The sequence below is a fragment of the Physeter macrocephalus genome, chromosome 7 (assembly GCF_002837175.3).
Source record: "Physeter macrocephalus isolate SW-GA chromosome 7, ASM283717v5, whole genome shotgun sequence".
Taxonomy (NCBI): domain Eukaryota; kingdom Metazoa; phylum Chordata; class Mammalia; order Artiodactyla; family Physeteridae; genus Physeter; species Physeter macrocephalus.
In genome coordinates this window covers 54,369,521-54,395,001 of record NC_041220.1, presented here as the reverse complement: position 1 = coordinate 54,395,001, position 25,481 = coordinate 54,369,521, and the positions used below count along the sequence as shown (strand labels likewise).

At 40.3% G+C, this 25,481-nt stretch overlaps 1 protein-coding gene across 1 annotated transcript in view; it reads right to left on the bottom strand.

The window, feature by feature from the left end:
• Positions 1-25,481, bottom strand: part of CORIN (corin, serine peptidase) — a 229,776-nt gene that overhangs the window by 82,550 nt on the left and 121,745 nt on the right. Inside the window, exons 5-8 of the mRNA XM_024131999.2 lie at positions 16,488-16,601; positions 6,106-6,213; positions 3,504-3,614; positions 975-1,091 (exon numbers count right to left, since the gene is read on the bottom strand). Coding sequence (XP_023987767.1) covers positions 975-1,091; positions 3,504-3,614; positions 6,106-6,213; positions 16,488-16,601 — 450 coding nt within the window. The remainder of the gene's footprint in view (positions 1-974; positions 1,092-3,503; positions 3,615-6,105; positions 6,214-16,487; positions 16,602-25,481) is intronic.

Genomic DNA, 25,481 nt, shown 5'->3' with positions numbered 1-25,481 from the left:
TAACCTAAGTGTCCACTGACAGATGAATGGATAAAGAAGATGTGGCACATATACACAATGGAATATTACTCAGCCATAAAAAGGAACGGAACTGAGTTATTTGTAGTGAGGTGGGTGGGCCTAGAGACTGTCATACAGAGTGAAGTAAGTCAGAGAAAAACAAATACCGTATGCTAACACATACATATGGAATCTAAAAAAAAATAGCTCTGAAGAACCTAGGGTCAGGACAGGAGTAAAGACGCAGACGTAGAGAAAGGACTTGAGGACACGGGGAGGGGGAAGGGTAAGCTGGGATGAAGAGAGAGAGTGGCATGACATATATACACTATCAAATGTAAAATAGATAGCTAGTGGGAAGCAGCCGAATAGTACAGGGAGATCAGCTCGGTGCTCTGTGACCACCTAGAGGGGTGGGGTAGGGAGGGTGGGAGGGAGACGCAAGAGGGAGGGCATATGGGGATATATGTATACGTATAGTTGATTCAGTTGACTCACTTTGTTATAAAGCAGGAACTAACACACCATTGTAAAGCAATTATACTCCAATTAAGATGTGAGGCATTAAACTGCTTCTCTGCACATGGCTATTTTAGGAAGCCGTTACGTTTAATTTCAGAAGCCAGTTATTTCTAATTGAAATCTAATTGAATTGAATACTATATGCTACACTTCTTTCTTTACCGTGGTGTTTCCCCATAAAACATCTAACTGAATCTGCCCATGGCGTTTAAGTGTTTAACCTCTACTCTTCACCCTTAGGGATGATTTTTCAGTGTAAGTTGCATGAGAGTTACATTTACCATAAGCAAGGGTTTCTGGCTGACCAGAGCTGTGAGGACCAGTGCATTAGGCAATCTGGCATTATTTATATGGGGATCCTTTAAGCTGTAGGTAACTTCCAACTTTTTGCCTTGCTCCCAAGGAAAGGCCCACCGGTAAGGACCGTTTCCGGGGCTGGAGCACACACTTACCATTGGTGCAACTCTCCTCATCACTTCCGTCCTTACAGTCCTCATCTCCATCACACTGGAAAGTGCTGGGGATACACTGGCCACTTCTGCATTCCACCAGACCCTGGCTGTGACATGCTAGGAAATGCCAAATAACATGCATTTTAATTATCTCTACTTCTTTCAGTCTATAGATCACATCAATGATTCCCATTTATCTGGCATCACCAAGAATGAAGTGTTCTAAATATCTGAATGTTCTGCATAAATGAATGAATATATCATTCATTTTGTTCATTCCAAGTATTTTTGGAATGGAAAGTTTCCTTTCAGGAATTTCTCTTCCCTTATTAAATAGCACTCACTAAAAATTTTTTCTTGATCATTGCATGGTGAAAAACAGTATTAATGATGGTAGTAGTTACACTACTAATATAAAAGCTACAATTTATTAAAGGCTTACTATATGGCAATAACTGTGCTAGGAGTATTAGGTGTCTAATCTCAAATCCTCAGAACAAATTTGCAAATGGATATTATCGACCTTGTTTAGAATAAGGCAATTGAAGCTTAGAGAGTTTAGTGTTTGCCTCAAAGTCTCAAGGCTGTTAAAAGGTAGGGCCAGAATGTGAAGGCAAGCTTTTTCTAACCCAAGCCCCAACATTTCATTCTGCACCAACCTGACCTAATGCACTAATGAAGTGGTATATGTGAAAGACTTGCATAGTACCTACCCCACAATAAACACTTTATTTCAAAACTTGCTTACAACGTCTGACATTTAAAAGGGATAGTCTAGTGGCCATTAACATTCCAATTTCTGAAGGTTGTCTTAATTTTATCGCTATTGTCTTTTAGAGCATTAGAAACCCATGTATCACATGACCTCGGCCTTCACCAACCTATGGTCTACATACACACATACATATATACACACATACATAAATACATACATGAGCACCAAGTCCTTGCTTTTCCAAGATCCATCAAAATACAGTCCACTCTGTTCTACTATATCCACTAAGCAAGGACTCAGGTACTATTCCAGTTCAAACAAGTTCAGGAAAGAAGGGCATTGCATTTCCTAATTAATTTATGTGATTTTTCTTATGTCGAAATAAAAGCCATGCAACCCACATTTCTAATTTTGCCTCAGGTTATAGGCAAATTAGTCAATCTCATATGTATCAGCTGTTCCTGCTTTTATTAGACAGCAAAAGATGGAATAAAGAGTTTAATTAGTTTGAACATGCATAAAATGCACCGTATTAACTCTTTCAGATCAATATTACTCTCTTTTAACAAATAGCTGCTGCTATTCAATCATTTTATTATCCCCTACTGAGTATACTGTAGTTTCTAGGGAATAAAATGTGATCAGCCATATTTGATTTTATTAGGCAGGTAGTGTAATAGCTACCTGAAGACTTTTTTTTTAATTGAAGGATAGTTGATTTACAATATCGTGTTAGTTTCAGGTGTACAGCACAGTGACTCATTTATATATATATATATATATATATATATATATATATATATATGTATCTATTTTCCTTTTCAGATTTTCCCTTAGAGATTAGTACAAAATATTGAGTACAGTTCCCTGTGCTATACAGTAGGACCTTGTTGGTTATCTATTTTATATGTAGCAGTGTGTATATGTTAATCCCAACCTCCTAATTTATCCCTCACCCACCCCCTTTTCCCCTTTGGTAACCATAAGTTTGTTTTCTATGTCTGTGAGTCTGTTTCTGTTTTGTAAATTAGTTCATTTGTATCATTTTTTTAGATGCCACATATAAGTGATATATGATATTTGCCTTTCTCTGTCTAGCTTACTTCACTTAGTACGATCATCTCTAGGTCCATCCATGTTGCTGCAAATGACATTATTTTATTGTTTTTTATGGCTGAGCAATATTCCATTGTATATATGTGCCACATCTTCTTTATCCATTCATCTGTCGAGGGACATTTAGGTTGCTGCCATGTCCTGGCTATTGTAAACAGTCTTGCAATGAACATTGGGGTGCACGTGTCTTTTTGAGTTAGAGTTTTCTCCAGATATACTCACCCAGAAATAAGACAGGCTCTAAAGTTACAATATTATTGCACACTCTGTGCACCTCTATGAACACTGAAGGCTCTCTTATCTCCCCCGGTTCTCCCACACATGGTACCTGAGAGAGCCTCTGGAGGTTCCCACTTAACTGCTCATAAATTGTTTGCAGAAGAAAAGTGCCCCAGTCTCTGGGAAGAACATTCCCTTTGACAAAGTCGCAGACCCAGAAAGGATATTTGTGGACAATGAGAAAGAAAACTGCCACCCACTTGGCCAGAGAAGCCAAATGAGGCTTTTGGAGTTTTGGAGAGACAGATGCGGAAGTCAGTTACACTATGTTGTTATTGTCATCACACCACTCAATTATTATCTGTATAGGCTAGGATCAAAGTGTAAGAATCTGTTTTAGATAGTGAACCTTGAGTGTATTTGACTAAACAGGCAGAAGTAGAAAAAAAAAGCAAAATGAAAACCCTCAGGGCACTCACAGCAATTGACCTCATCAGACTTATCCCCACAGTCATGGTCACCGTCACACACCCACTCTATGGCGATGCAGCGTCCATCTCCACAGCGATGCTCCTCTGTGGGGTTGCAATCTGGAGGAAACAAAAACTCAGGAGGATGGAGAGAACCAGCATGACAAACACTTAGAACTGTATGGCTTGTGGTTCCAGTAGAAGAGAGTCTGTTCCAATTATTCCAATACCATCAATAACCGTTCTACTCTGGGTCTGGCACCTCCCGGCCAACCATGTGGCCCTCCGGCCACCATCACTATGGGGTAAGATCTGACTGTTTTTCAGATGAATAACAACCGCCCAGCTTTTTTAGGACCCATAGTTTTGTTCTGGGTTTTGTTGTGTTTAGTCATTGTTTTCTTTTGTTATGAAAATTTTGTGATTTGGCTCAAATAAACAGAACTGTGATTTGGGGTTCACAATGTAGATATCTGATTTGATGATTCGTGACAACTCTGTCATGTTTGTAAGAATTGCAACTTACCTCTCTGTGGTAAACTGCGGAGGCAGGTATCTCCTCCTGTCATCTTGCCTGATGCTAAGCTTAGGTTTTCTATTGAACTGTCTAAATACATAACTCATACTTGAAAGAACTGTTGGGTAAGAAATGCAAAATATTTGGTTTTTTTTTTTGATTCTTTTTATCCTGGATTTAACCTCTGTCCCAAACTATATATTCCAGGGGAAAAAGGAGAATTAAGTGATGTTTCTTCTCACAGAGGGCAGAACCTATAGAACTCTTTGATATGAGACATGGAATAACCTTAATATAAACAACCCTTTAAAAGATGTATGTAGATTCGTGAATAACAGATTCCATAATGAGGAACTATCATGGATTTCCATTAACAGCACCACTGTCTTTAACTGACCTGTGGAGGGACCATGGATCTTGAAGGATATAGGGGAGCAAATTAAGTGAAGAAGATGGAAGACATGGTGCAGAGAAAAGAAGAAAGACACAATGGCTGGTATGCATGGGTGGGAACCAGAAGAGCCAGCACACACTCAGCCTGCTAAAGATGGGCAGCCGGGACAGAGAATGGTCTAAGAGGACATCGTGATTATTACCATTAGATAGAAACAAAGTCATCCTAAGAGCACAAACCTCATGATATCCTACTACCTTCAGAGGAACTAGGTTGAGTTGGTAAGACCACTGTCTTTCACATGCTAACTATACACTGGTCCTCTCCACTGACCTATTGAACTACCAAGCTACACTCAATTCCCCCCTCCCTCATTTTTACTCTTTTTTCTCCAGTTATCTTATTGGTAAAAGGAGGAGTTGGAGTAGATAATCTCTAAGGCCCCAAACTATAAATTTTATGATGTATACAATTACAATGGCGTCTCATTCTTTGTGTCCCAAGACTACTCAATCCCAGAAGATAATCCATATCTATCTAGTGACCCGTGGGATGTTTTGCACATATGTACCTTTTCCAACATTCTTATGGGTGCAGTGAGGGGCAGCTACACAGGTGCTTCTAGAAACTACTGAGTTTCCCAGCATGGGGCCATTTCTGACATTCACCACTCCTCCGAGGCATTCCCCTGATACCACTCCTGATCCTCCCCCAGCATTTCTTTTGATATTCTCTAATGCTGAATATTATTTCACATCATTTGCCCAGTGTCCTGCCTCATCTCACCTTGCCCTTCTGTTCATATTAGAAAGTTCTTCTGTCACTCAATAATATACTACCTAAAAAATAATTCAAAAGCTAATCACAAATTCAGAAAGGTAAATAAGCAAGAAGAATTTTGCTGGTTATAATTCATAAGAGGGCATTCAGAATTGAACTCGGCTCTTTTAAAGGTAGGGTAATTCTTGTTTTTTTAATTGAGATATAATTGACATATAGTGTTGTATACGTTTATGCTAAATAAGATAAGCCAGAAAAAGAAAGACAAACACTGTGTGATATCACTAACATGAGGAATCTAAAAAAATCTGATTTTGTTCAGAGTGTAGACTGCTGGTTACCAGGGGCTGGGAGGGTGAGGAATTGGGAAGATGCTGTTTATAGGTACAAATGTGCAACTAGTAGGTAGGTTCCTTCTTTAAAGGTTAAGATCAGCTTCTGTACGTAAAACAAACGCACCCTTCTAGCCTTCGATATCCCCACTGCAGAAGTTGCCCCTGTAGTGTGTGGCCATCAAATAAAGGAGGGGTCTTTGGTTATACATAATAAGGGGATCAGGAACAGAAAATATATCTGTCTGCAAAGTTTTGCTCAAGAGCTCAAAATCTAAACGCGAGCCACCGGCTCCAACCAGAGGAGAAACCAAACATTTTCAAAGAGAAAAAAAAAGTGAACTCCCATATTTCTACTCCACATCTTTAGCATTTCCTTAGTATGACTTTTTGTATGAAATCTTACATTTACACATAAGACATGACTGAGACTAATAATTTAAAAAACTTCCTCTTTCTGAAAATTAAGAAACCGATCATTTTGTAATTTCACCCACTAATCACATTAACAAACAATGAGCTACAAGTTCTTGATTATAAATTTCTGCAATTTTAAGTGAAAACCTTCAGGGAAATAATGCTACTTACCACAGTTTTGCTCATCACTCAGATCCCCGCAGTCATTATATCCATCACATACCAGGCTATAATTAAGGCACTTGCCCGTGTGACAGTGAAACAGATTCTCGCTGCAATCTGAAAATAGGAGAAGCCACTGATGGCTCATTAGAGCAGGACAGGATGTTGCAGTAGCAGTTTATATAACAAAGGCATATCATGGGAGGGAAATCATAATGGTAACCTGGTCCACATCTATTCTCTTACAGGTGAGGAGACTGTGGTGCGAAGAGATCTAATGCTTTGCTCAAGGTCACATAACAAATTACTGAAGAACCACGACTAGGACCCTCTGGCTCCCAAGACAATGCTTTTATCACTTCCTGACAGTATGTATCTGAGTTCCGCTTTATGACACCTGAAGGCTCCTTTAGAGTCAAATATGAGAAAAGACATTCTCAACTCACCATGGTTCCTAATGAAGTTCATGTTCATACAGAATGAATACTTAATAGAGGGTGAGTAGTTTTTCTTAAAAATGTTTCCTATAAAATGAAAGTCTAGTTTTGTCAATGGTAAGCATAAACGTTAAGAGAAAAAGTCATTTAGATTACAGAGTCATGACTTACTTTCACATCACCTAAGTCAATTGAATGTTTCACAGCATGACCCTCAAATAAACAGTACTGTCCTAGATTATGGTGCCAAGATAAGAATAAGTGATATATAACCTCAGGAAGCTTATAGTTTAATGTTGGAATAAACATCATGCAAGGAAATTTTAATAAGAAGATAGGTCTTGTTCTTGGGTAAAACAGAACTCCTATCCTGGTTCTATCATCTATTAGCTGTGGGAATTTGAGTGTATTAGTTAAAATTTATAAGTCTGTAAACTTATTTTTGAAGTTAGGATAAGAGCAATTACTTAATAGAGTTTAGGGGAAGGTAAAAATAATAAATTAATGTGTGTAAGTTTCCAAGACAATTAAATGGGAAAAGAATACTCTTCAACAAATGGTGTTGGGACAATTGGATTTCAAATATGCAAATATGAACTCTGACCTCTACCTCAAACCATACACAAAAATTATCTCAAAATGGATTATAGACTTCAATGTAAGAGCTAAAATTATGAAGCTTCTAGGAAAAAACATAGGAAAAAATTCTTCGTGACCTTGGTGAGGGCAAAGAATTCTTCGATATAACAACAAAACACAAGCCTAAAAGAAAAAAGTAATAAATGGTTATCCATGAAAATTAAACATATTTATGCTTCCAAAGATACTATTTAAAAATGAAAAGACAAGCCACAGACTGGAAAAAAATATTTTCAAAGCATGTATCTGATAAAGGACTTATATCCAGAATATATATAGACCTCTTACACTCAATAATAAGACAAACAATCCAATTACAAAGAGGCAAAAATCTTGAATAGAAAGTCTTCATAAAGACATATGAATGGCTGATAAGCACATGAAAAGGTGCTCAATACCATCGTTAAGGAAATGCAAGTAAAACCACAAAAAGATACTATTACATATCCCCTAAAATAGTTATAATAGATAAGACAGATAATGCCAAGTATTGGCAAGGATTTTAAGAAACTGAAACTCTCATATAGAGTTGGTGGGGATGTAAAATAATAATGCCACTTTGGAAAGCAGTTTGGCTGCTTCTTATAAACTTAACTCTAATCTTATCATGTGATTCATGAATTCCACACTTAGAAAGCTACCCAAGAGAAGTGAAACATATATCCACACAAAGACTTGTATGTGAATGTTTACAGCAGCATTATCCATAATAGCCAAAGGCTGGAAACAATCTAAATGCTCAACGACTGGTAAATGGATAAGCAAAATGTAGTATATTCATACAATGGGATACTATTCACCAATTAAAAGTATCAAACTACCGATACATGTGACAGCATAGATGAAGCTCAGAAACATTATGCTAAGTGAAAGAAACCAGATACAAAGACTACATATTATGCAACCCATTTATGAAGTTCCTGGAAAAGGCAAACTTACAGAGACAGATGTCAGAGCAGTGGTTATCTATGGCTGGAGATGTAGGAGTGGGGACTGACTGCAAATAGGTAGAAGAAAAGTGTGGGGAGAGATGAAAAACTTCTAGAAGTAGATTGTGGTGATGGTTGCACAATTCTATAAATTTACTAAAAATCAATGGGTTAATTTTACAGTATGTAAATTACACCTCAATAAAGCTGTAAAAAATGTTTAAAATACATGTAAAGCCTGCATGTAATAGAAACTAGATTTCTTAAACGTATTATTTTTTCCCTTATTTAAAGTGAATTAAGTTCAAAAATAGATTCGTAAGGCTGGAGCAGGATCAGCCTTGGAATGGAATGAAAACTTCAGCAGGTTTCAAATAGAGGGAATAGCAAGAACAAAGGAAAGAGGTGAGAAATGGAGGCACATGTGAGGATCAGTCTGCTTGGCTGATAAAGACCAAGAATCTAATGGTCAACAGTCCAGTCTCCTGAATTACAGCTAATTTGTTCCTCCTCAAGCAGACACCTGCATCTCATACAACTGGTGATGGGTGCCTCTTTACTATAAACATCCCAAACTCTATAACAATTTATTATCAGAAGTCTTGGGCAAAGGGGCTTCTCTGGTGGCGCAGTGGTTAAGAATCTGCCTGCCAATGCAGGGGACACGGGTTCGAGCCCTGGTCCGGGAAGATCCCACATGCCACGGAGAAACTAAGCCCGTGCTCCACAACTACTGAGCCTGCGCTCTAGAGCCCGCAAGCCACAACTACTGAGCCCATGTGCCACACCTACTGAAGCCCACGTGCCTAGAGCCCGTGCTCTGCAACAAGAGAAGCCACCGCAATGAGAAGCCCGCGCACCGCAATGAAGAGTAGCCCCTGCTCGCCGCAACTAGAGAAAGCCCGTGAGCAGCAATGAAGACCCCATGCAGCCAAAAATAAATAAAGAAAGAAATTTATTTTAAAAAGTCTTGGGCATTGATCAGTGAAACTGTTAGCCACATCAAAATATTATACTTGTTACTGACATGATTCATCAACTTCTCTTTCAAAAAGCATTCTAAAAAAAAAGTTACTTAAATACTCTTAGAATCACATCATTTTAGAAATGGAATGGGCCTTAGAGATCATCTGTTCAGCGCCATCATTAAGAGGGTGTGTGTATGTGTACATACACAAACACACACGTGCATACACATATGCTCACACTTATACACATACAGAACTTTGTAAGTACTTTTTGTTTGTTTGTTTGTTTTTGCGGTACGCGGGCCTCTCACTATTGTGGCCTCTCCCGTTGCGGAGCACAGGCTCCGGACGCGCAGGCTCAGCGGCCATGGCTCACAGGCCCAGCCGCTCCGCTGCATGTGGGATCCTCCCGGACCGGGGCACGAACCCGCGTCCCCTGCATCGGCAGGCGGACTCCCAACCACTGCGCCACCAGGGAAGCCCTGTAAGTACTTTTAATTTTCCATTTCCCCTGGGACAACCATCATAAGGGGAAATATAAGGACTAAAAAGAGATGTCAGTTTTCTTCACCTTGACCGTACTATTTCCTCCCATTCAGCAGCAGAGAGCACTAACTTCCCACCCTGCACCCCACTGCTGCCACACATACACACACACACGCGCGCACGCACACGCGCACACACACGCACGCACACGCGCGCGCGCATCCCCCCCCCCCCCCCCACACCCACCGGCTGAGGCAAAAAAAGTTTTCCTCCCATTCAGCAGCAGAGAGCACTAACTTCCCACCCTGCACCCCACTGCTGCCACACATACACACACACACGCGCGCACGCACACGCGCACACACACGCATGCACACGCGCGCGCGCATCCCCCCCCCCACACACAGGCTGAGTCAAAAAAGGTTATGATTTTGGGTCTCCTGCCCACTGAGCAGGGTTGGGGAATTTGTGCATCAAGATATACACATTTCCTCGGGAAGTTTTAAAAGATCTTTCTGATTTTTATTTCCTTCTCTTGTGAGAAGTTTTGAATCGGCATGCTAGAATCAGCAGTACCAGGGTCCTCACCTTGACCATCAGTGCAGAAGTACTTACATTACCTGAAAAAGGAGACAGGGTGGAGGGGTGACAGCTTTTAAACCATACGAATTAATTTTTTAAAGCAGTACACTTCATTTTTTTGATGATAGGACTGGGAAATCAAATATTCCTTTCAGAATCTGATTAACCTGAGAACACACTAAAAGTTTCCAAAGTGGCCCCTCTGTGTGGCCTATTCTGGGATCCCCGGTAATTCATACTAAAGCACCTCAATGGATATATTTTGTAAATTAATGCTGTCACTTATTAACTTATTTCATAAGTGAAGATGATTCAAACATTTTTTTTTAATTCCTCATTATTCACACAGGTGCAGATGCAACTTTCCACTGTTATGACTTTCTTGGTTAGATGCCATTTTCAGAGGTTTGATACAAAACTAGCTGCATTTGGAAAACACCTTGTTGCCTCCCTAAGGTCTGTGTAATTAATAAACACACAAAACCTTAACCAAAGGCACTGCATGCCCAGAAATACATAGCAAATATCACAGTGCCTCCTTTTATTGGAATAAATGTTTATTTGAACTGAAAAGAGATGTCCTCAGGGTAATTTGGGGCCAACGATCAAAACCTGCAAAAGCTGCTTGCTGTGATTTTCTCGCTCAATACAAGCCTAATTTTGCGAAACCTAAGGTAGGTGTTTTTCTAGATACAGATCTTTTTTTCCTGAAAGAGAGCTTGATACAAAATGTTACTTCTGCAGTTCTTGCTTGTTAATATCTATTTCAGTCTGGCATCACAATGATTAATGTTTATCCCTCAAAATTGTCATTAAATGAAAGGGGAGAGCTAAGGAGCTGAAAGCCTTTTATCACGAGCCTCATTCAATTGGCTCAGTCTCTGTGAGTCTATAAACATAATCATGCTGCCTCAACTCAGGATTCAAGTATGGATGCTCAGTTTCCATCCCGAAACGCCCTTGTTTTGAGATGACCAAAGAGGTTAACCAGTTTGCCCACAGTTGCCCAGATTATTACAGTGACCCGGGCTTCTTGACCTCCTGGGTTTTTTTCACCTATTGACTTCTAGCTCCAAAGGAGGATTTCTCAACTGCAGTACTGCTGACATTTGGGGCTGGGTGACTCTTTGCTGAGGGGAGCTACCCTGTGCCTCATATGATGTTCATCAACACTCCCAGCCACTGCCCACTAAATGCCAGTAGCATCCCCTCCAACCTCCACAGTGGTGACAATCAAACAGGTCTCCATACATTGCAAAACACCCCCCAGGAGTAATACTGCCCCCAGTTGAGAGCTACTGTTCTGGAATATCCAAACATCACCTCAGCCCAAGGCCAGTTCTAATCCCATCTTTTCCATCAGGTCTGTCCACACCAAGCTGGCAACCAGTGATCCGCGCTCTTCTCTACTCACAGGACCTTTTTGTTTACACAATCTTCTCTTGCTCGGTGACATCTATTATATTGTTCTAAAACACTATATTTAATAATGATCTCTATTTTTATATGCCATTTCCCTGATTAGATTAAAAGTGTCATGAAGCAAGAAACCATGTCTTAACAGTCTCTACATTTACTAGGTATCTAGAACATGCTTCACACATAGTGGGAATTCAAGATTATTCAATAATTTGATTGATTTCACATAATCAGACTGCCACTAAACAGAACTGAATCTTCCAGACATCTGAAGCTTCCTCCATCGGCGTAGAATGAAATACTTTTATTTTTATTAATGTGGTGGAAATCTTTCTAGTATTTACTTGCACCCCATCTTAGTAAAGAAACTATGGTAGGTACGGTCATTTTTGTTTGTTTGTTTGTTTTGCGGTACGCGGGCCTCTCACTGTTGTGGCCCCTCCCGTTGCGGAGCACAGGCTCCGGACGCGCAGGCTCAGCGGCCATGGCTCACGGGCCCAGCCGCTCCGCGGCATGTGGGATCCTCCCGGTCCGCGGCACGAACCCGTGTCCCCTGCATCGGCAGGCGGACTCTCAACCACTGCGCCACCAGGGAAGCCTGGTACAGTCATTTTTGATGACTCGGAAACATTATTTGGAATATCAGTTTTTATTTTGTGCGGTTTGGGTGGCCTCCTTTCTACATAGCTTCATGTGGTGCTGCTTTTTAAAACCGTTGTGCATATTGTAGTGTTTGTCTCCTCTACAATGTATCACCTGACCTTTGGCGGGGCAGGGGCGGAAGGAGGGAGGGCATGGAGAATAAGATCACAGCCACAATCACAACCATAAATCCTAATGCCCTTTGAGAGTTACTGCATGCCAGACACTGGTCTCTGTGCTTGACATCCAGTGATTCATTATTCTACTCAACAATTCTAGAGACAGTTACTATTACTTATTGTCTCCATATTACTGATGAGGACACTGAGGCCCAGAGAGACTGAGTAACTTTCCATGTCACAGAGGTAGGAAATGATAAAGAAGAAATAGGAAGACAGGCAGCCTGACTCAAGACCTTATAATATTAATCACTATATTCTGTGATAATTAGTATAACTAATTATACTAACTAGTATAATTAGTTAACTCAGTATAATTAGTTCACCACAGTCCTCAAAAATAAATCAACCAATGTTACCCCAAATTCAGAGCAAATGACTTCCAAAAGTATTTGACAGAGGTTTATGTGGCACAAAGTACGGGGACTTTGTGGCAGCTATTTTCCCTGTGACAACCATTTTCCTGGAGGTTTTCTCATTCATTTGCTAAGCACCTGCTCTGTACCAGACACTGTGCTAGAGCTGGTTATAGAATCAAAAGATCATAGAATGTTAGCAGCGAAAGAGACACCAGACACCCTCTAGGGCAGTGGTTTCAAACCTGGCTGCACACGAGAATCACTGGGGGAGGTTTACATAGGTACTGCTGGCTGGGCACCCCCTCCAGACCAATGGAATTAGAATGCCCCGCAGGTGGGGCTTCCTGGAGATGCAATTGTGCTGCCAGCCTTGATGACAAGGAAAACCTGGAGAAGTAGCCTGCCTCGCGCCACAGAGCTGGAAATTTAAAAAACAAAAAACAAACAAAAAAAACCCTTCATCTTCAAAAATCTTTTCACTATACCACTAAAATTGCTCTAGGTGGTTAGAAATCGGTCCATTTTACTGATTAGGAAGAGACTGATAAACATGGCAAAATGAGTTGCCAGGGGAGGGTCAGTAAGCAGGCCCAGACACCTGGGGAGCCCCTGTAAAAGACAATTATCTCCCTCAGCATAATAGAGCAACCAAACTAAACATTTTCCTGTCTTATGAATGATCGGAGTACAATCATTCACCAAGTTCACACTTTTATGGACATGGGCAAGTCAAAGGCAGCACAGTTTAGAGAAAACAGTTAGATTTGGACCCATTCAGGAGTGGGTTCAAATCTAGCACGTTGAGCCACTGGCAAATTCATTCATGGCCGTGAGCCTCGGCTCTGCATCTGAACAAAAAGGAATAATACTTCGTTTGCTGAAAATTCAATCAAATCATGTAGGTAAATGCTTCTAGTACAGTTGATTAGGGAACTCACAAATAGCAAATCCCTTCCCTTCCTTCCTTGGAAGGCAATCCTCCTCCTGTGCCCGCCAGGACCCTCAGAACGCGGCAAATCCTTGTGTTCCCACTGGGAAGCCCAGCAAAATTTCCTTCTCCCTGCAGGAGTATCTGTGGGTTGCATTCCAGCTCTGATTTGTATCCACGCCCTAATTCAGACTTAACACTATACCTTCACTGCAGGGTGGTGACAACAGGAGGGTGGCAGCTTCTATAAACATGCATGCTGAAATGCCACAGGCACTGAATGTTAAAGCTCAGAGGCAGATGTCCTTGTAAGGTCAGGAACAATTGCATGCAAAGCTCTCAATGTCCAACTAAGCATTTTCATAGACAAGTATTCTGAAGGGATGTATTTCCTCAACAAACTAAGCCAAATGGTTTTTGAAGTGTGGTTATGAAGAAGGCCCATGTCTTAATAAACTCTTGCACTCCTAGGATATTGCTGAATACCTTGCATAATAATAATACTACCTTCTTTGTTCAGTCACTGACTAGGAAAATTTACTCCTTCAAATTCAGTTTCAACAAATGCAGCAGAAGTCTCTTACTGTTTAAAGTGCAATGCTCAATGTAGTGGAGGAACATAATGATGAAGCCAGTGTTAGCCCAGCACTGGGGGTAGAGGCACATGCAGAATTTGAATATGACATAACATGGGCCATAATTAGGAGATAAACAAGAGATTCCACTGTAACTCCCATTACTGTATATAATTCTACTGAACCACTTAAAATCCCTACTGTAGGTGCTTTACACAATATTTGTTCCCAAGTCCACAGCAATACTCCCTAATGTAAATAAACATCCTAAAAAAATGTTTTTCATGTACAATCACATGCCATAGGTTTTTCTGAAGAGAGAATTCCAAATTATAAAAACAAATATCTTAGTGAAAACATTTCCAAAAAATATGGTGGCTTAACTGAAATTCTACAGGATGCTAGATATTATGCAAAATAAATAAATGCACGAATAAATAAATTAATTAAAGGTGAGGGTATATATAAACAAATAATTTTCAGGAAATACCAAGTCAAGATAAAATTAATGTGTATTTTTTAAACTGTGGGATTTATCCGAACCTTTAATGAACGAATATGTATTGTAGCTCTCTAAGAAGTAGATCTGATAGACAGCATTTCTCAAACTTATTTTTTTTCCCAAGCATTTTTCAAGACTCAGGTACTATGGGACACCCGTTTGGGAAACATTGACCCTAAATATTACCATAATATACTGTCTTTCAAAAGTTATGGTAAATAAGCATCCTAACCCTTCATATGGATAAAGAGTTGGTCCTCCTGGCAAACACACTAGAGGAATCTTTCAACTCAGGTAAGCAACTGAGATGAGCCCTTATAAAGCCCTGGCAACCCCTACAGGGAATAAAATACAGCTTTTCCCACAGTAACTATTGCTGGTTACAGAACCATTAGAAAGCAATTTGAACACCATTGCATATGGTCCTGTTTTGGATGCAGATCCTGCAATGTATTCTTGAGGCTAATTTTTCCTTTTTATCTGTTGCATAATTGCAAATCAATTTGAGAACTGAATATAAATCTGATATGGACTGAATGTCTGTGTCTGCCCAAAATTTGTATGTTGAAGCCCTAAACCCCAACATGACTGTATTTGGAGACAGGGCCTGTGAGGAGGTGATAAAGGTCATAAGGGTGGGGCCCTAACTGAATAGGGCTCATACCATTGTAAGAAGAGGAAGAGACAGCAGAGCTCTCTCTCCTCCCCTCTCCCTTCGCCTCTCCAAAGAGGTTATGTGAACACACAGGCAGATGGCAGCTGCCTGCAAGCCAGGAACAGAATTCTCACCAGAAACTGACCCTGTTGGACCTTCATCTTGGACTTTCCAGCCTTCAGAATTGTGAGAAAATACATTTCTGCTGTTTAAGGCACCCAGCCTGTGGTATTTTATAAGGCAGCCCAGGCAACAAATACAATATTGGACAAACCACCGTTTTAGTCAAAATGACTGATCAAATCAATGGTAAGTAAATTGAGGATGTTTAAGGCTGAATCTACCGATCCATGGATTCAAAACAGTTCTTGCCATCACTCTCTCCAGATTTAGAGGAAGCATAAACGAACAAAAGATTTTGCATCTTCTGTGTCACAACTGTTAAAAATCATGAGGGTAAAAAATTTTCCTATTAAAAATATCCTTTTTTGGGGCTTCCCTGGTGGCGCAGTGGTTGCGCGTCCGCCTGCCGATGCAGGGGAACCGGGTTCGCGCCCCGGTCCGGGAGGATCCCACATGCCGCGGAGCGGCTGGGCCCGTGAGCCATGGCCGCTGGGCCTGCACGTCCGGAGCCTGTGCCCCGCAACGGGGAGAGGCCACAACAGAGGGAGGCCAGCATACCACAAAAACAAAACAAAACAAAACAAAAATATCCTTTTTTAAAAAAAAGTTGACCTTTATACCCAAAGCTTTAAAAACAAAAACCCTCACCCAAACAAAATAAACAGAAAGCCTTTTCCCAATGTTAAGATACTTTAAGCAAAAACACTTCAGTCCCTGATGTGTTCCAAAGTACATCTAGCTGTCGAGTTCCTAATGAAATCAGGCCTTTAGAAGGTGTGCAAACACGCAGCTGTCACACGGAGTGAGGGAAGATAAACACATTTGCTCACTTAAGAAAAGCAAACTAAAAGAAGTCCACCCAAGTGCCGGGTGGTTGTCAGTACTGGACAATGGAATGGCGCTGGTTTCCAGGCCCCTGAATGGAATCCCTGTCCCCCCAGACAAACCCCATACAGCCTGTCACATACTGCAATGAGCCTCGTCACTCCAGTCGCCACAGTCGTTGTAGCCATTACACAGCAGTTTCCTGGGGACACAGATGCCACTGGCACACAGAAAGCTCTCGCCCCCTCCACAGAGCACTGAAAAAAAAGGCAGAAAAACAATGTCAAAATAAATAAGAGGTGTTTTTTTTTCCCCCTTTTAAAATTAGGAGAAATAAAGGAGAGAAAGAAAACCTTCCCTTGCTATTCAACAGATGTGCTTCCCAATTCCCTCAGTTTCATTATCACCAATTTTTCTCTGGCCTTCTAGAACATTAATTGTAAAATTACCTGGAAAGACTACAAAGAGTGCTTGCCTGAGAAAAGCAAAAGGAAATTCACCAGTGGGCTTTCACAGCACAAGAGAGCAGCCTCATCAATTGCACAACTTATGTGGGGAAAAAAAATACCAGATGGGAGTATTTTTCTTAATAACAGAAAATTATTTCAAAGTGAAATATTATTTATTGAACAAACATTAAAAAAAAAAAACCCCTCTCCTTCTACAGCGCTACTCAATGTCCTGCAGAGAAAGCTACAGTTACGAATAGTTGATACATGCTTGAAGACAGGCTTGGAGACCCCATGCCTTGTATTTGAAATATATTTATTTACTTGTCTTAATAAAAATGCCATTTAAAAATGTCAGAGTCTATTTTGGTATAAGGAATATGAAACAACATTAGCTAATAATATTTTCATTCTTTTCCTTAACATGGTTTCATTTTAGTATTCTTTGCTTTAAGTATTATGGTGTTCTTTTTCTTCTCAAAATTCAACAAATATTCAATTGTTTCAACATTACATTAAACACAGAATGTAAGATAAGAAGCTAGAAAGATTTTTCTAAGGGAAACCATTAATGAAAGGATGTCAATTCAACAAAATGAGTTTTAAAACACACTTCAATATGTGGTAATATGCATCAAATGCTTTTTAAATGTGTAAACCTTTGACCCAGAAATCTTATTTCTGGTCTTCATACAAAGGTAATGATTATGAATAAGTGCAAAATTTAATATTTAAGGATATTCATACTATCATGGTTTATCACAAGGAAACTATGAAATAACAACTATGCAATAATAGGAGACTGGTTAAATAAATTTTGATAGCTCTATAATAAGGAATACTGTTACAGCCATTGAAAATTATATTGTAAAAAGTAATGTCCTGGGCCAAAGTTCAAGATAATTTAAGTGTACAAACACCATTTGGGGGACTTCCCTTGTGGAGCAATGGTTAAGAATCCGCCTGCCAATGCAGGGGACGCGGGTTTGATCCCTGGTCCGGGAAGATCCCACATGCCGCAGAACAACTAAGCCCGTGCACCACAACTACTGAGCCTGTGCTCTAGAGCCCATGAGCCACAACTACTGAGCCCCCGTGCCACAACTACTGAAGCGCATGCGCCTAGAGCCTGTGCTCCGCAACAAGAGAAGCCACGGCAATGAGAAGCCAGCGCACCTCAACGAAGAGTAGCCCCCACTCAACACAACTAGAGAAAGCCCGCGCACAGCAACAAAGACCCAGCGCAGCCAAAAATAAATAAATAATTTTTTTTTTAAGTTTAAAAAATAAAAAAAATTTAAAACAGCATTTGATTCTGAAAAAGCATAATACAATCTGGCCTAGAAAGAAGTATATCTAAGGTTACTACGATTATCCCTGGTATTAGGATTGAAAGTAATTTTTATTTTCTTCATTGTATTTTACTTTGTATTTTAAAAATGTTCTTATAATGATCATGTCTTACTTTTATAATCAGAGAAAAAAACAACTAACTTTTTTCATGAGTTCCCAATTCAGAGTAACGGTAAATAAATATAACCCTCCCAAAACTTGTTTCTGTAACTCTCTGTCTCCCTGCCACAAAAGTTAGTGGTCTCCTGCCTAGTCACTGTCACCACTGCCCTGAACCGTGTTCCTTGATGAGATGAACCTTGCTGTCTAACTAAAGGAAACCAGGAAATATGGAACATTTAACTCAGAAGCTGAAATGCAGAAAAATTCAGACTGAACATTCCAGGAATTAAGGTCCATGCCACTCATATGCCCTGTGTTCCCCAGCAGAGTGGCTGGCACTCAGGAGGTTCTTAATTAATGGGAAAAAGTCACCTCCATCTCAATGGAGCACAATATATTGCCATGAGGCAAAAGAAAAACTGCAATTGATGGACTATTTTCCAATGCTATCAAGGAATCAGTTTCGATTTGCTGAACATTAAGTACTAGTCAATTTGGTATGTTTCTTCTGATGCTAATTCATGTGTAACCTTCACAATATCAACAATGAAAGTCTGGTTTTCCATTATATCCCATGATTTCTGTATCAATACAAATGGCATCTGTGGATTTCAACTGCCAAGACATGAAACACGCTTATGTTTTGTATAGTCTTGGATTCAGTGCAGGACTGTACTCCTATAGCTACAGACAGAGACTCCTAAAGGGTATACAGGAAACCAGACATAAAATGAAAAAACAAAACATTAAAGATTTTACCGGTCAGTCTATACAATAACCTCTCTCTAGGGTTAAGGGAAAATTTTCAAGGAATAAGTGTTTATCCTATTGTGAGATTGTTTCTGCATTATAGTAGAGAGTGCAGAAATTCCATCTGTCTGCATTTCAGCAGCTGCAATGCCTCAGAAGAATTATTGCATTCCCTACATTATGGCTCTGATGAGTCTTTGGGAAATGTAGCTGAAAGCTCAACATTAAATAGCTCCTAACATCAAGGTTTCATCTTTAAAAACCTATATATGTTACTCCAATAAAGCCATTCTTGTGTATGGTTATATCAAACCTGGATCAAATTTAAAATATGGCATTGCTTGCATTGTTTTGATTATCGATATCCTGTGTCTTTGCTGATTCATCAGAAACTGACTTCTTTTGTGTGGTTTCTCAGTTGGAGATGTGTCTGCCCATGGTTTTAGGACATTAAAAATTGTTTCCTTCTTCTTATTCTTGTTTTGCAAGTTCTTTGGACATTCATAGTTTCATTAATCAATACTATTTTTGTACAATCAGGATAGCTTTGTACATTCTCTTTCTGTTTGATTTCCTCCTGACCTGTATTCAGAATCTCCACTTTTATTTGTGAAAAACTGTTCAACTAGCAAAGCATTTCAGACATATCTCATTTACAATTTCCAAAGAGCCCCATAAAGTACACAGGTAAGAATTCTATCACAACTACCTTGGGGTAAGTGATAGTTTACAGATAGAGGAACTAGAGTATCATGTGGTTAAGACAGCATCTACCCAAAGCCATGGAGTTAGGAAAAGGTGAAAACCACCCCAGAATCGTGAGGTCTGGGCTCCGGGCCTAATCCTCCACACCAAACCCACTCCCCATTTCTAGTACACAGCCAGTTGATGGGTGCTGAGTTCAAGGGTACCAGGTTCAGATAAAAGTTCAAACTTGTCTTTATTTTTCTCTCTAAACAAAAGATAAACATCTGTCCTCAGGTGAACTGGACCAGATGAGATGACATTTTTGTGAGCTCTCGGTTTTTGGAGAACACACTGAGAGAGCTCTTAACAAGTTTCTGGAGAGATTTTTCAACCATAATTCACTGTCTTATAACAATCATCTTCCAATAGCCTTTAGACTGAGCCCTTAAGATGATGAAGGGAGATTCCCTGAGGTGAAGTCATGCTGTACAGTCTTGACACCATTTCCACTAACATCATCTATAACTCTAAGAGGTATATATTGGGCTTTAAATCAATGGCAATAACTTTACAAGATGCTTTCATTGACTGAATGAATATTTACTATCTATTATGTGCTGGGCATTACCGTAGCAGTAATTACAGATACAGCAGTAAAGAAAACAAAACTACTTCCCCACCTTCATGTAGCATGTATTCTATCGATCATCATCTGATAAAGATACTTTTACTAACTAAAGATGCTTCACCACCAAAGTTACTTACATTTATACATGTGACAATTAATTAATATTAACACAATGACAGCAGTATACAAAGACTTATTGCCTAAGATACTGGTTTACATGTCCAAATGATGAGGACAATTATGAATCACCTGGACTTCTGAATTCTATGGATTCTGAAGAGTATACACCCCTGCGGACAATCAGCTCTTTTCAGGCTTCTTGTTTCCTTGAGAGCTTGTTTGGAGGTTCTAGCAGGGGAGCGCAGCTACTCGTATACCCTTGACCGAAGAACGGTCCTCCTCTATCGGGGAAGGTCGTCCTCTTCGACCGAGCGCGCAGCTTCGGGAGGGACGCACATGGAGCGGTGAGGGAGGAAAGGGACACCCGCCTAGCCAGCCAGATCAGCCGAATCAACCCTGGCGATCAATGGGGTGACAGATGTCGCAGCCAGATCGCCCTCACATCCCAGGCTTCTTGTTTCCTAAAACAGTCTGCTGAAATAACATCCATAGCCTGAAGCAAACTTTAGATTTTCTGCAACTGCTTCCAGCCCTATCAGTTCTTTCTGTCTGTGTATTATGGGCAGCATTTATATTGGCAAATGCTCTCATTACTCTGCTTGTTAACTTTTACAGTCTTTTTCAGAAGTTACTCACCAATCTCTGACTGCATAGTATCCTCATTCACCGTGACTCTGAGTCCTTGTTTAAAGTCTAAAGCTCAAGTTCAACTCTATCTCTGAAGAGAAAGCAGAACTGGCACACAGCTTTGTCCCCTGCACCCATACTGAGAGCTTGTCAGCCCTTCATTCCACATGCTGCTCGAAATTAAGTTACTAAAAACCACTATTGCTCTTACCTTTTACAAAGTTATTTGACCATATGAAAAAGAATGAGTGTAATCTTATAGCAGCCGATGCAAGAATACTTCTTGGGAAGTGTGTTGTATCTCCCCATAATAGGTTGACAAGAAGATTGGGGTGAAAGATAAGAGGTGAGAGAGGAGAAAGGAAATCCAAGTGGATGGTCAATAATTAAACTTGGTCTTTACTCTGCCTTCTAAGTCATATGTACTCGATGGCCCTTCCTTTTGTTGAACATTAAGATGTCTGGAGTAGGTATGGATGGGTATTAAAAAGCTCTGTATGAAAAGAATGAGATCCCCCTGGAGAGAGAGAGGAAACTGTGCTGTTGGGCATTGTCTTGGGAGAGAGAGAAATTAAAAACTTAGTTGAGTCTCCCTGAGGGGCTGTATAGAGAAGACTCTTTGGAAAACAGAAATATCTAAAGGGCCATTTCAAGTTGTTGACGGGAGGTGTAATCACTTCCTCCATCTACCATAGGGAATCAGCAAAGAATATGTTGCCTTCTAATATTCTCACTCATTTATTTAATCAATTTGGCACTCTTCTAAAAGCTTGAATACAGAATAGATCCCTTGCTTTGCAGATATTATAGTCTATGGAGACAAACGATATCAATGGATATAATAAGAAGAAAATTATTGTATATTAGGTCAGAAGGTAATAAGTGCTACTGGAAGAGAAAGACCAAGGGGAAAAAATCAGGAGTTATCATTTGGACACGCTGGGTCTGACACATACAAGAGACGCCCAGCTGGAAATGCTGAGGAGACAACTGGGTACATAAGTTCAAAGTCCAGGAAAGAGGACAGGCCTACAAATATACATGCATGCGTCATCAGCAAATCGATTTAAAGCCGGTGTGCCTGGATGAGATCATGAGGGGAATGGCTAGTGAAGAGTAAGACTCAGTGAGATGGTGCAGAGAAGATGGATAAGGGCTGAACTATTAAACCCCATGTGTAACAGCTACAGGGAAGAGTAGAAGCCAGCAAAGAGGCTGAGGAGTGGCTCCGGTGGTAGAAGGAAACCCAGCAGGTGAGTATGTTATCCTGGAAGCCAAGGAAAGGAAACTGTATCAAAGAGGAGGAAGTGATCAGCTGTGCCAGAAACTGCTGCTAAGTCACGTAAGATGAAACTGAGAAATGGGGATGCGGATAAGAGCAGTTTCAATGGAGCAGTGAGGACAAAAGTCTGATGGAGTATGTTTAAGAGAGAATGAGAAGAGAGGAAGTAGCTCAGAATGGAAGGACAAATCCTTTCCTGCAGAAGAGAATAGATAAATGGGGCAGTAGATAACAAGGGAAGTGGGGCAAAAAGAAATGCGGTTTTTAACGCTTTGTGTGAGTACGTTTTTTGGAGGGAGCACGGGGTGGTATTAAGTTCTGCCTATAGGTTGGCTCAGATCAAATAAATGACCACTTTTGAAGATACAGGAGCTCGGGGATGGAGGATCATCAATGTCAGGAATATAGTTATAATCTAAAAATGAAGCCTGTCTTATATCTGCCTGTCCCTTTAATCCCATTACTACAGTGTGACTTCCTCAGAAGGTATCTGTCTTCTAAGGTGAGAAATCCTTCTCATTTCCTCTTCTTCATCTGGTAGACATCTGTTAAACATGGGGGGCGAGGGGCAACATGAACAAACAAACCCCTGTTACTTTATGACTCACATAATTTACATTAGCAGAAGATATGTATTTGTTTGCTTATACCCTCTCCCTTCTAGAACGTATGCTCCTTAAGAGAAGGAACTTTATCAGATTTTCTCCCTGTTGTGTCCTGTCCTGAGTCTGGCGTGGAATTAAATATTTGTTAAATGAATAAATGAAGACTGAGAATAGAAGGCGCCCAGCAGGACCACATGATCACTCCTATTTCTTGGTCCTCCATGTTCAAAGGCAATAAATATCTTACAATTTTATTATTTTAATTGCCAGAGGAATAAACTGCTGATGAAATATGATAATCGCTCTCTGTTATAGCAGGATACTCACTCAAACCCCCAGACAAGTCTGGCTTCTCAGTGGCATCTGCTCATAGGTTAGGACAATGTGTATCAAAGACCCTTCTACCTAAAATAATCTTCCCCACTGACCTGTGATGATGTGTCTAACATTTTCCCAACACCTACACCCACGTTACCCATTCCTTGGGGTAAAATGGTGGTTTTTAGATGAACTCTAGGATACCAGGGAAAGGGACTTTGGGGCCACATCATGGGTTAAGGGGGTGTCTTGAGTCCCCTCAAGTCCCCTCACTAGAGTCCCCCTGAAGTGTCTGGTTGAGTCACTTGAACCAGAGAGGTCTACCATTGCCTGCTTTATACATTTGAGTCCGTGTACAATTTCCTTTGAAAATGGGTTTCTACTACCAAAAACAAGTTTGAAAACCCCTTCACCCTTTAGATTTTAAGTGTTCAGTTAAAGTCTGACAGAGCTTTTAATTCATTTTCTTGGCAATGAATACTTAGCTCTGAATTTAATTATAGAATGTTTAGATTTTCATTATATTTAGACTTGAAAGAATGGGGCGCAAGAGAATTAGCTTCTTAAGAGAGGCGGGCATAGCAGGGAGGAGTTTAGGAAAGGTCTAAAACAAGAGAAATAAGCATGAGAGGTGAGACCTGGAGCCACAATGAACTGAGGACAGCCCTGTGTGAAAACGCAGTGGGCGTGGGTCTAATACTATGAGGTAAGAAATGCCACATCACCTTATTTTTCTAAATCAACTTAATTCACTTAATCAAATTAATTCCATTAATCCCCACTCAAAAAGGTGAAAAGAAATATTCTTCAGGCATGTTTTGGGGGGCGGCCTCTCCCTCCTTAGGGAGGTACAAGGATTCAAGGGAAGAACTGCGGAAGGGGCTTAGCTTTCAATTCTTCAGAGAATGGGTGGGGTGAGGGACTCACGGTTCTAAGCCCTCGGGGTTTATGGTAGACAGAACGCTCCATCACGTCTGTGCCACAGCAGGGTCATGACAGGGCCATGGTCCCCAACATCAGCTTTCCTGGCTGCCCCACGCAGCCATGCCTCTCTGAGACCCTGCCTCTTCCCCCAAGCAAGTACTAACCAGTCCCTGCTACATAAGGGACATGCCGAAGCCCAGTCCCCTTCCAAGCCTTGGGGGATGTCTCCTCCATCCTCTGTGGCCACCTCTAACCCTCCCCCATTCCACCCCACTCTGGGTGATCACATAATCTCTGCTCAGTCATTTTCTCCTCAAGGCTGGTCCCCCTTTTCTGAGAATGCACGGATGACACCACACATCCTTTATGTTTCCTTAATAAATTGCTCTATTACACAGATTTTTCATTCATTGCAGAGAATGCAAATGACTCTATTAGCAACTTTCAACATCTTTTTACCAAGGTAGTATATGGTAGGCGGTCAGTAATCCCTGTTGCATAAATGTACTTAAAGAGCTCTTAATTTAGATATTCTAAAAATAGAAGTGCCACATGATTTCCTCTTTTATGATCTGGGGTGACCGTCTTGCTGTGAAGACAAGGTAAAACCGGTCCCCTCACTACAGTCCAACTCTTTAGTTCCAAGTCCCTCAGTGCCTATTATATAATATAATATTATAATATTATATATTATATAATATTATATATTATATATAATATATATAACATATATATAATGTGTTATATATATTATATAAAACATTATATAATGTTTTTCTTAGTGAGGAACCAACTCTGTCAAACCAATGTTCAAAGCAAGTTCAAAACAACTTCCCCAATTAAATGTCCTTAAGACTAAGGTACTTCTTGACTCATTTTTTTCCACTCTGAAATAAAGCCATGCTTTGATTCAATGGAAACATTGCCTTCAGCTTAAATTTCTGAAAATAAGAGCTAAGTATACTTATCGCCTGTCTGACAGCATGAAGGAAGTTCTATCATTCTATAGAAAAATCAATCATTGTAAAATTATCTAAAAATCATTAGCAGGAAACAAGAATAGATTTGTCACTGGTGGCACTCTGATAGGAGAGGAACGGAAATAGAGTTTAGAAAGCAGTTCATGTCATCATTCAACATCTCAAGTAAAATCACAGTATAAAATAGAGTTAAATAAAACTTGCCCAGTAGATTTATTTATTTATTTATTTTGTGGTACGCGGGCCTCTCACTGTTGTGGCCTCTCCCGTTGCGGAGCACAGGCTCCGGACGCGCAGGCTCAGCGGCCATGG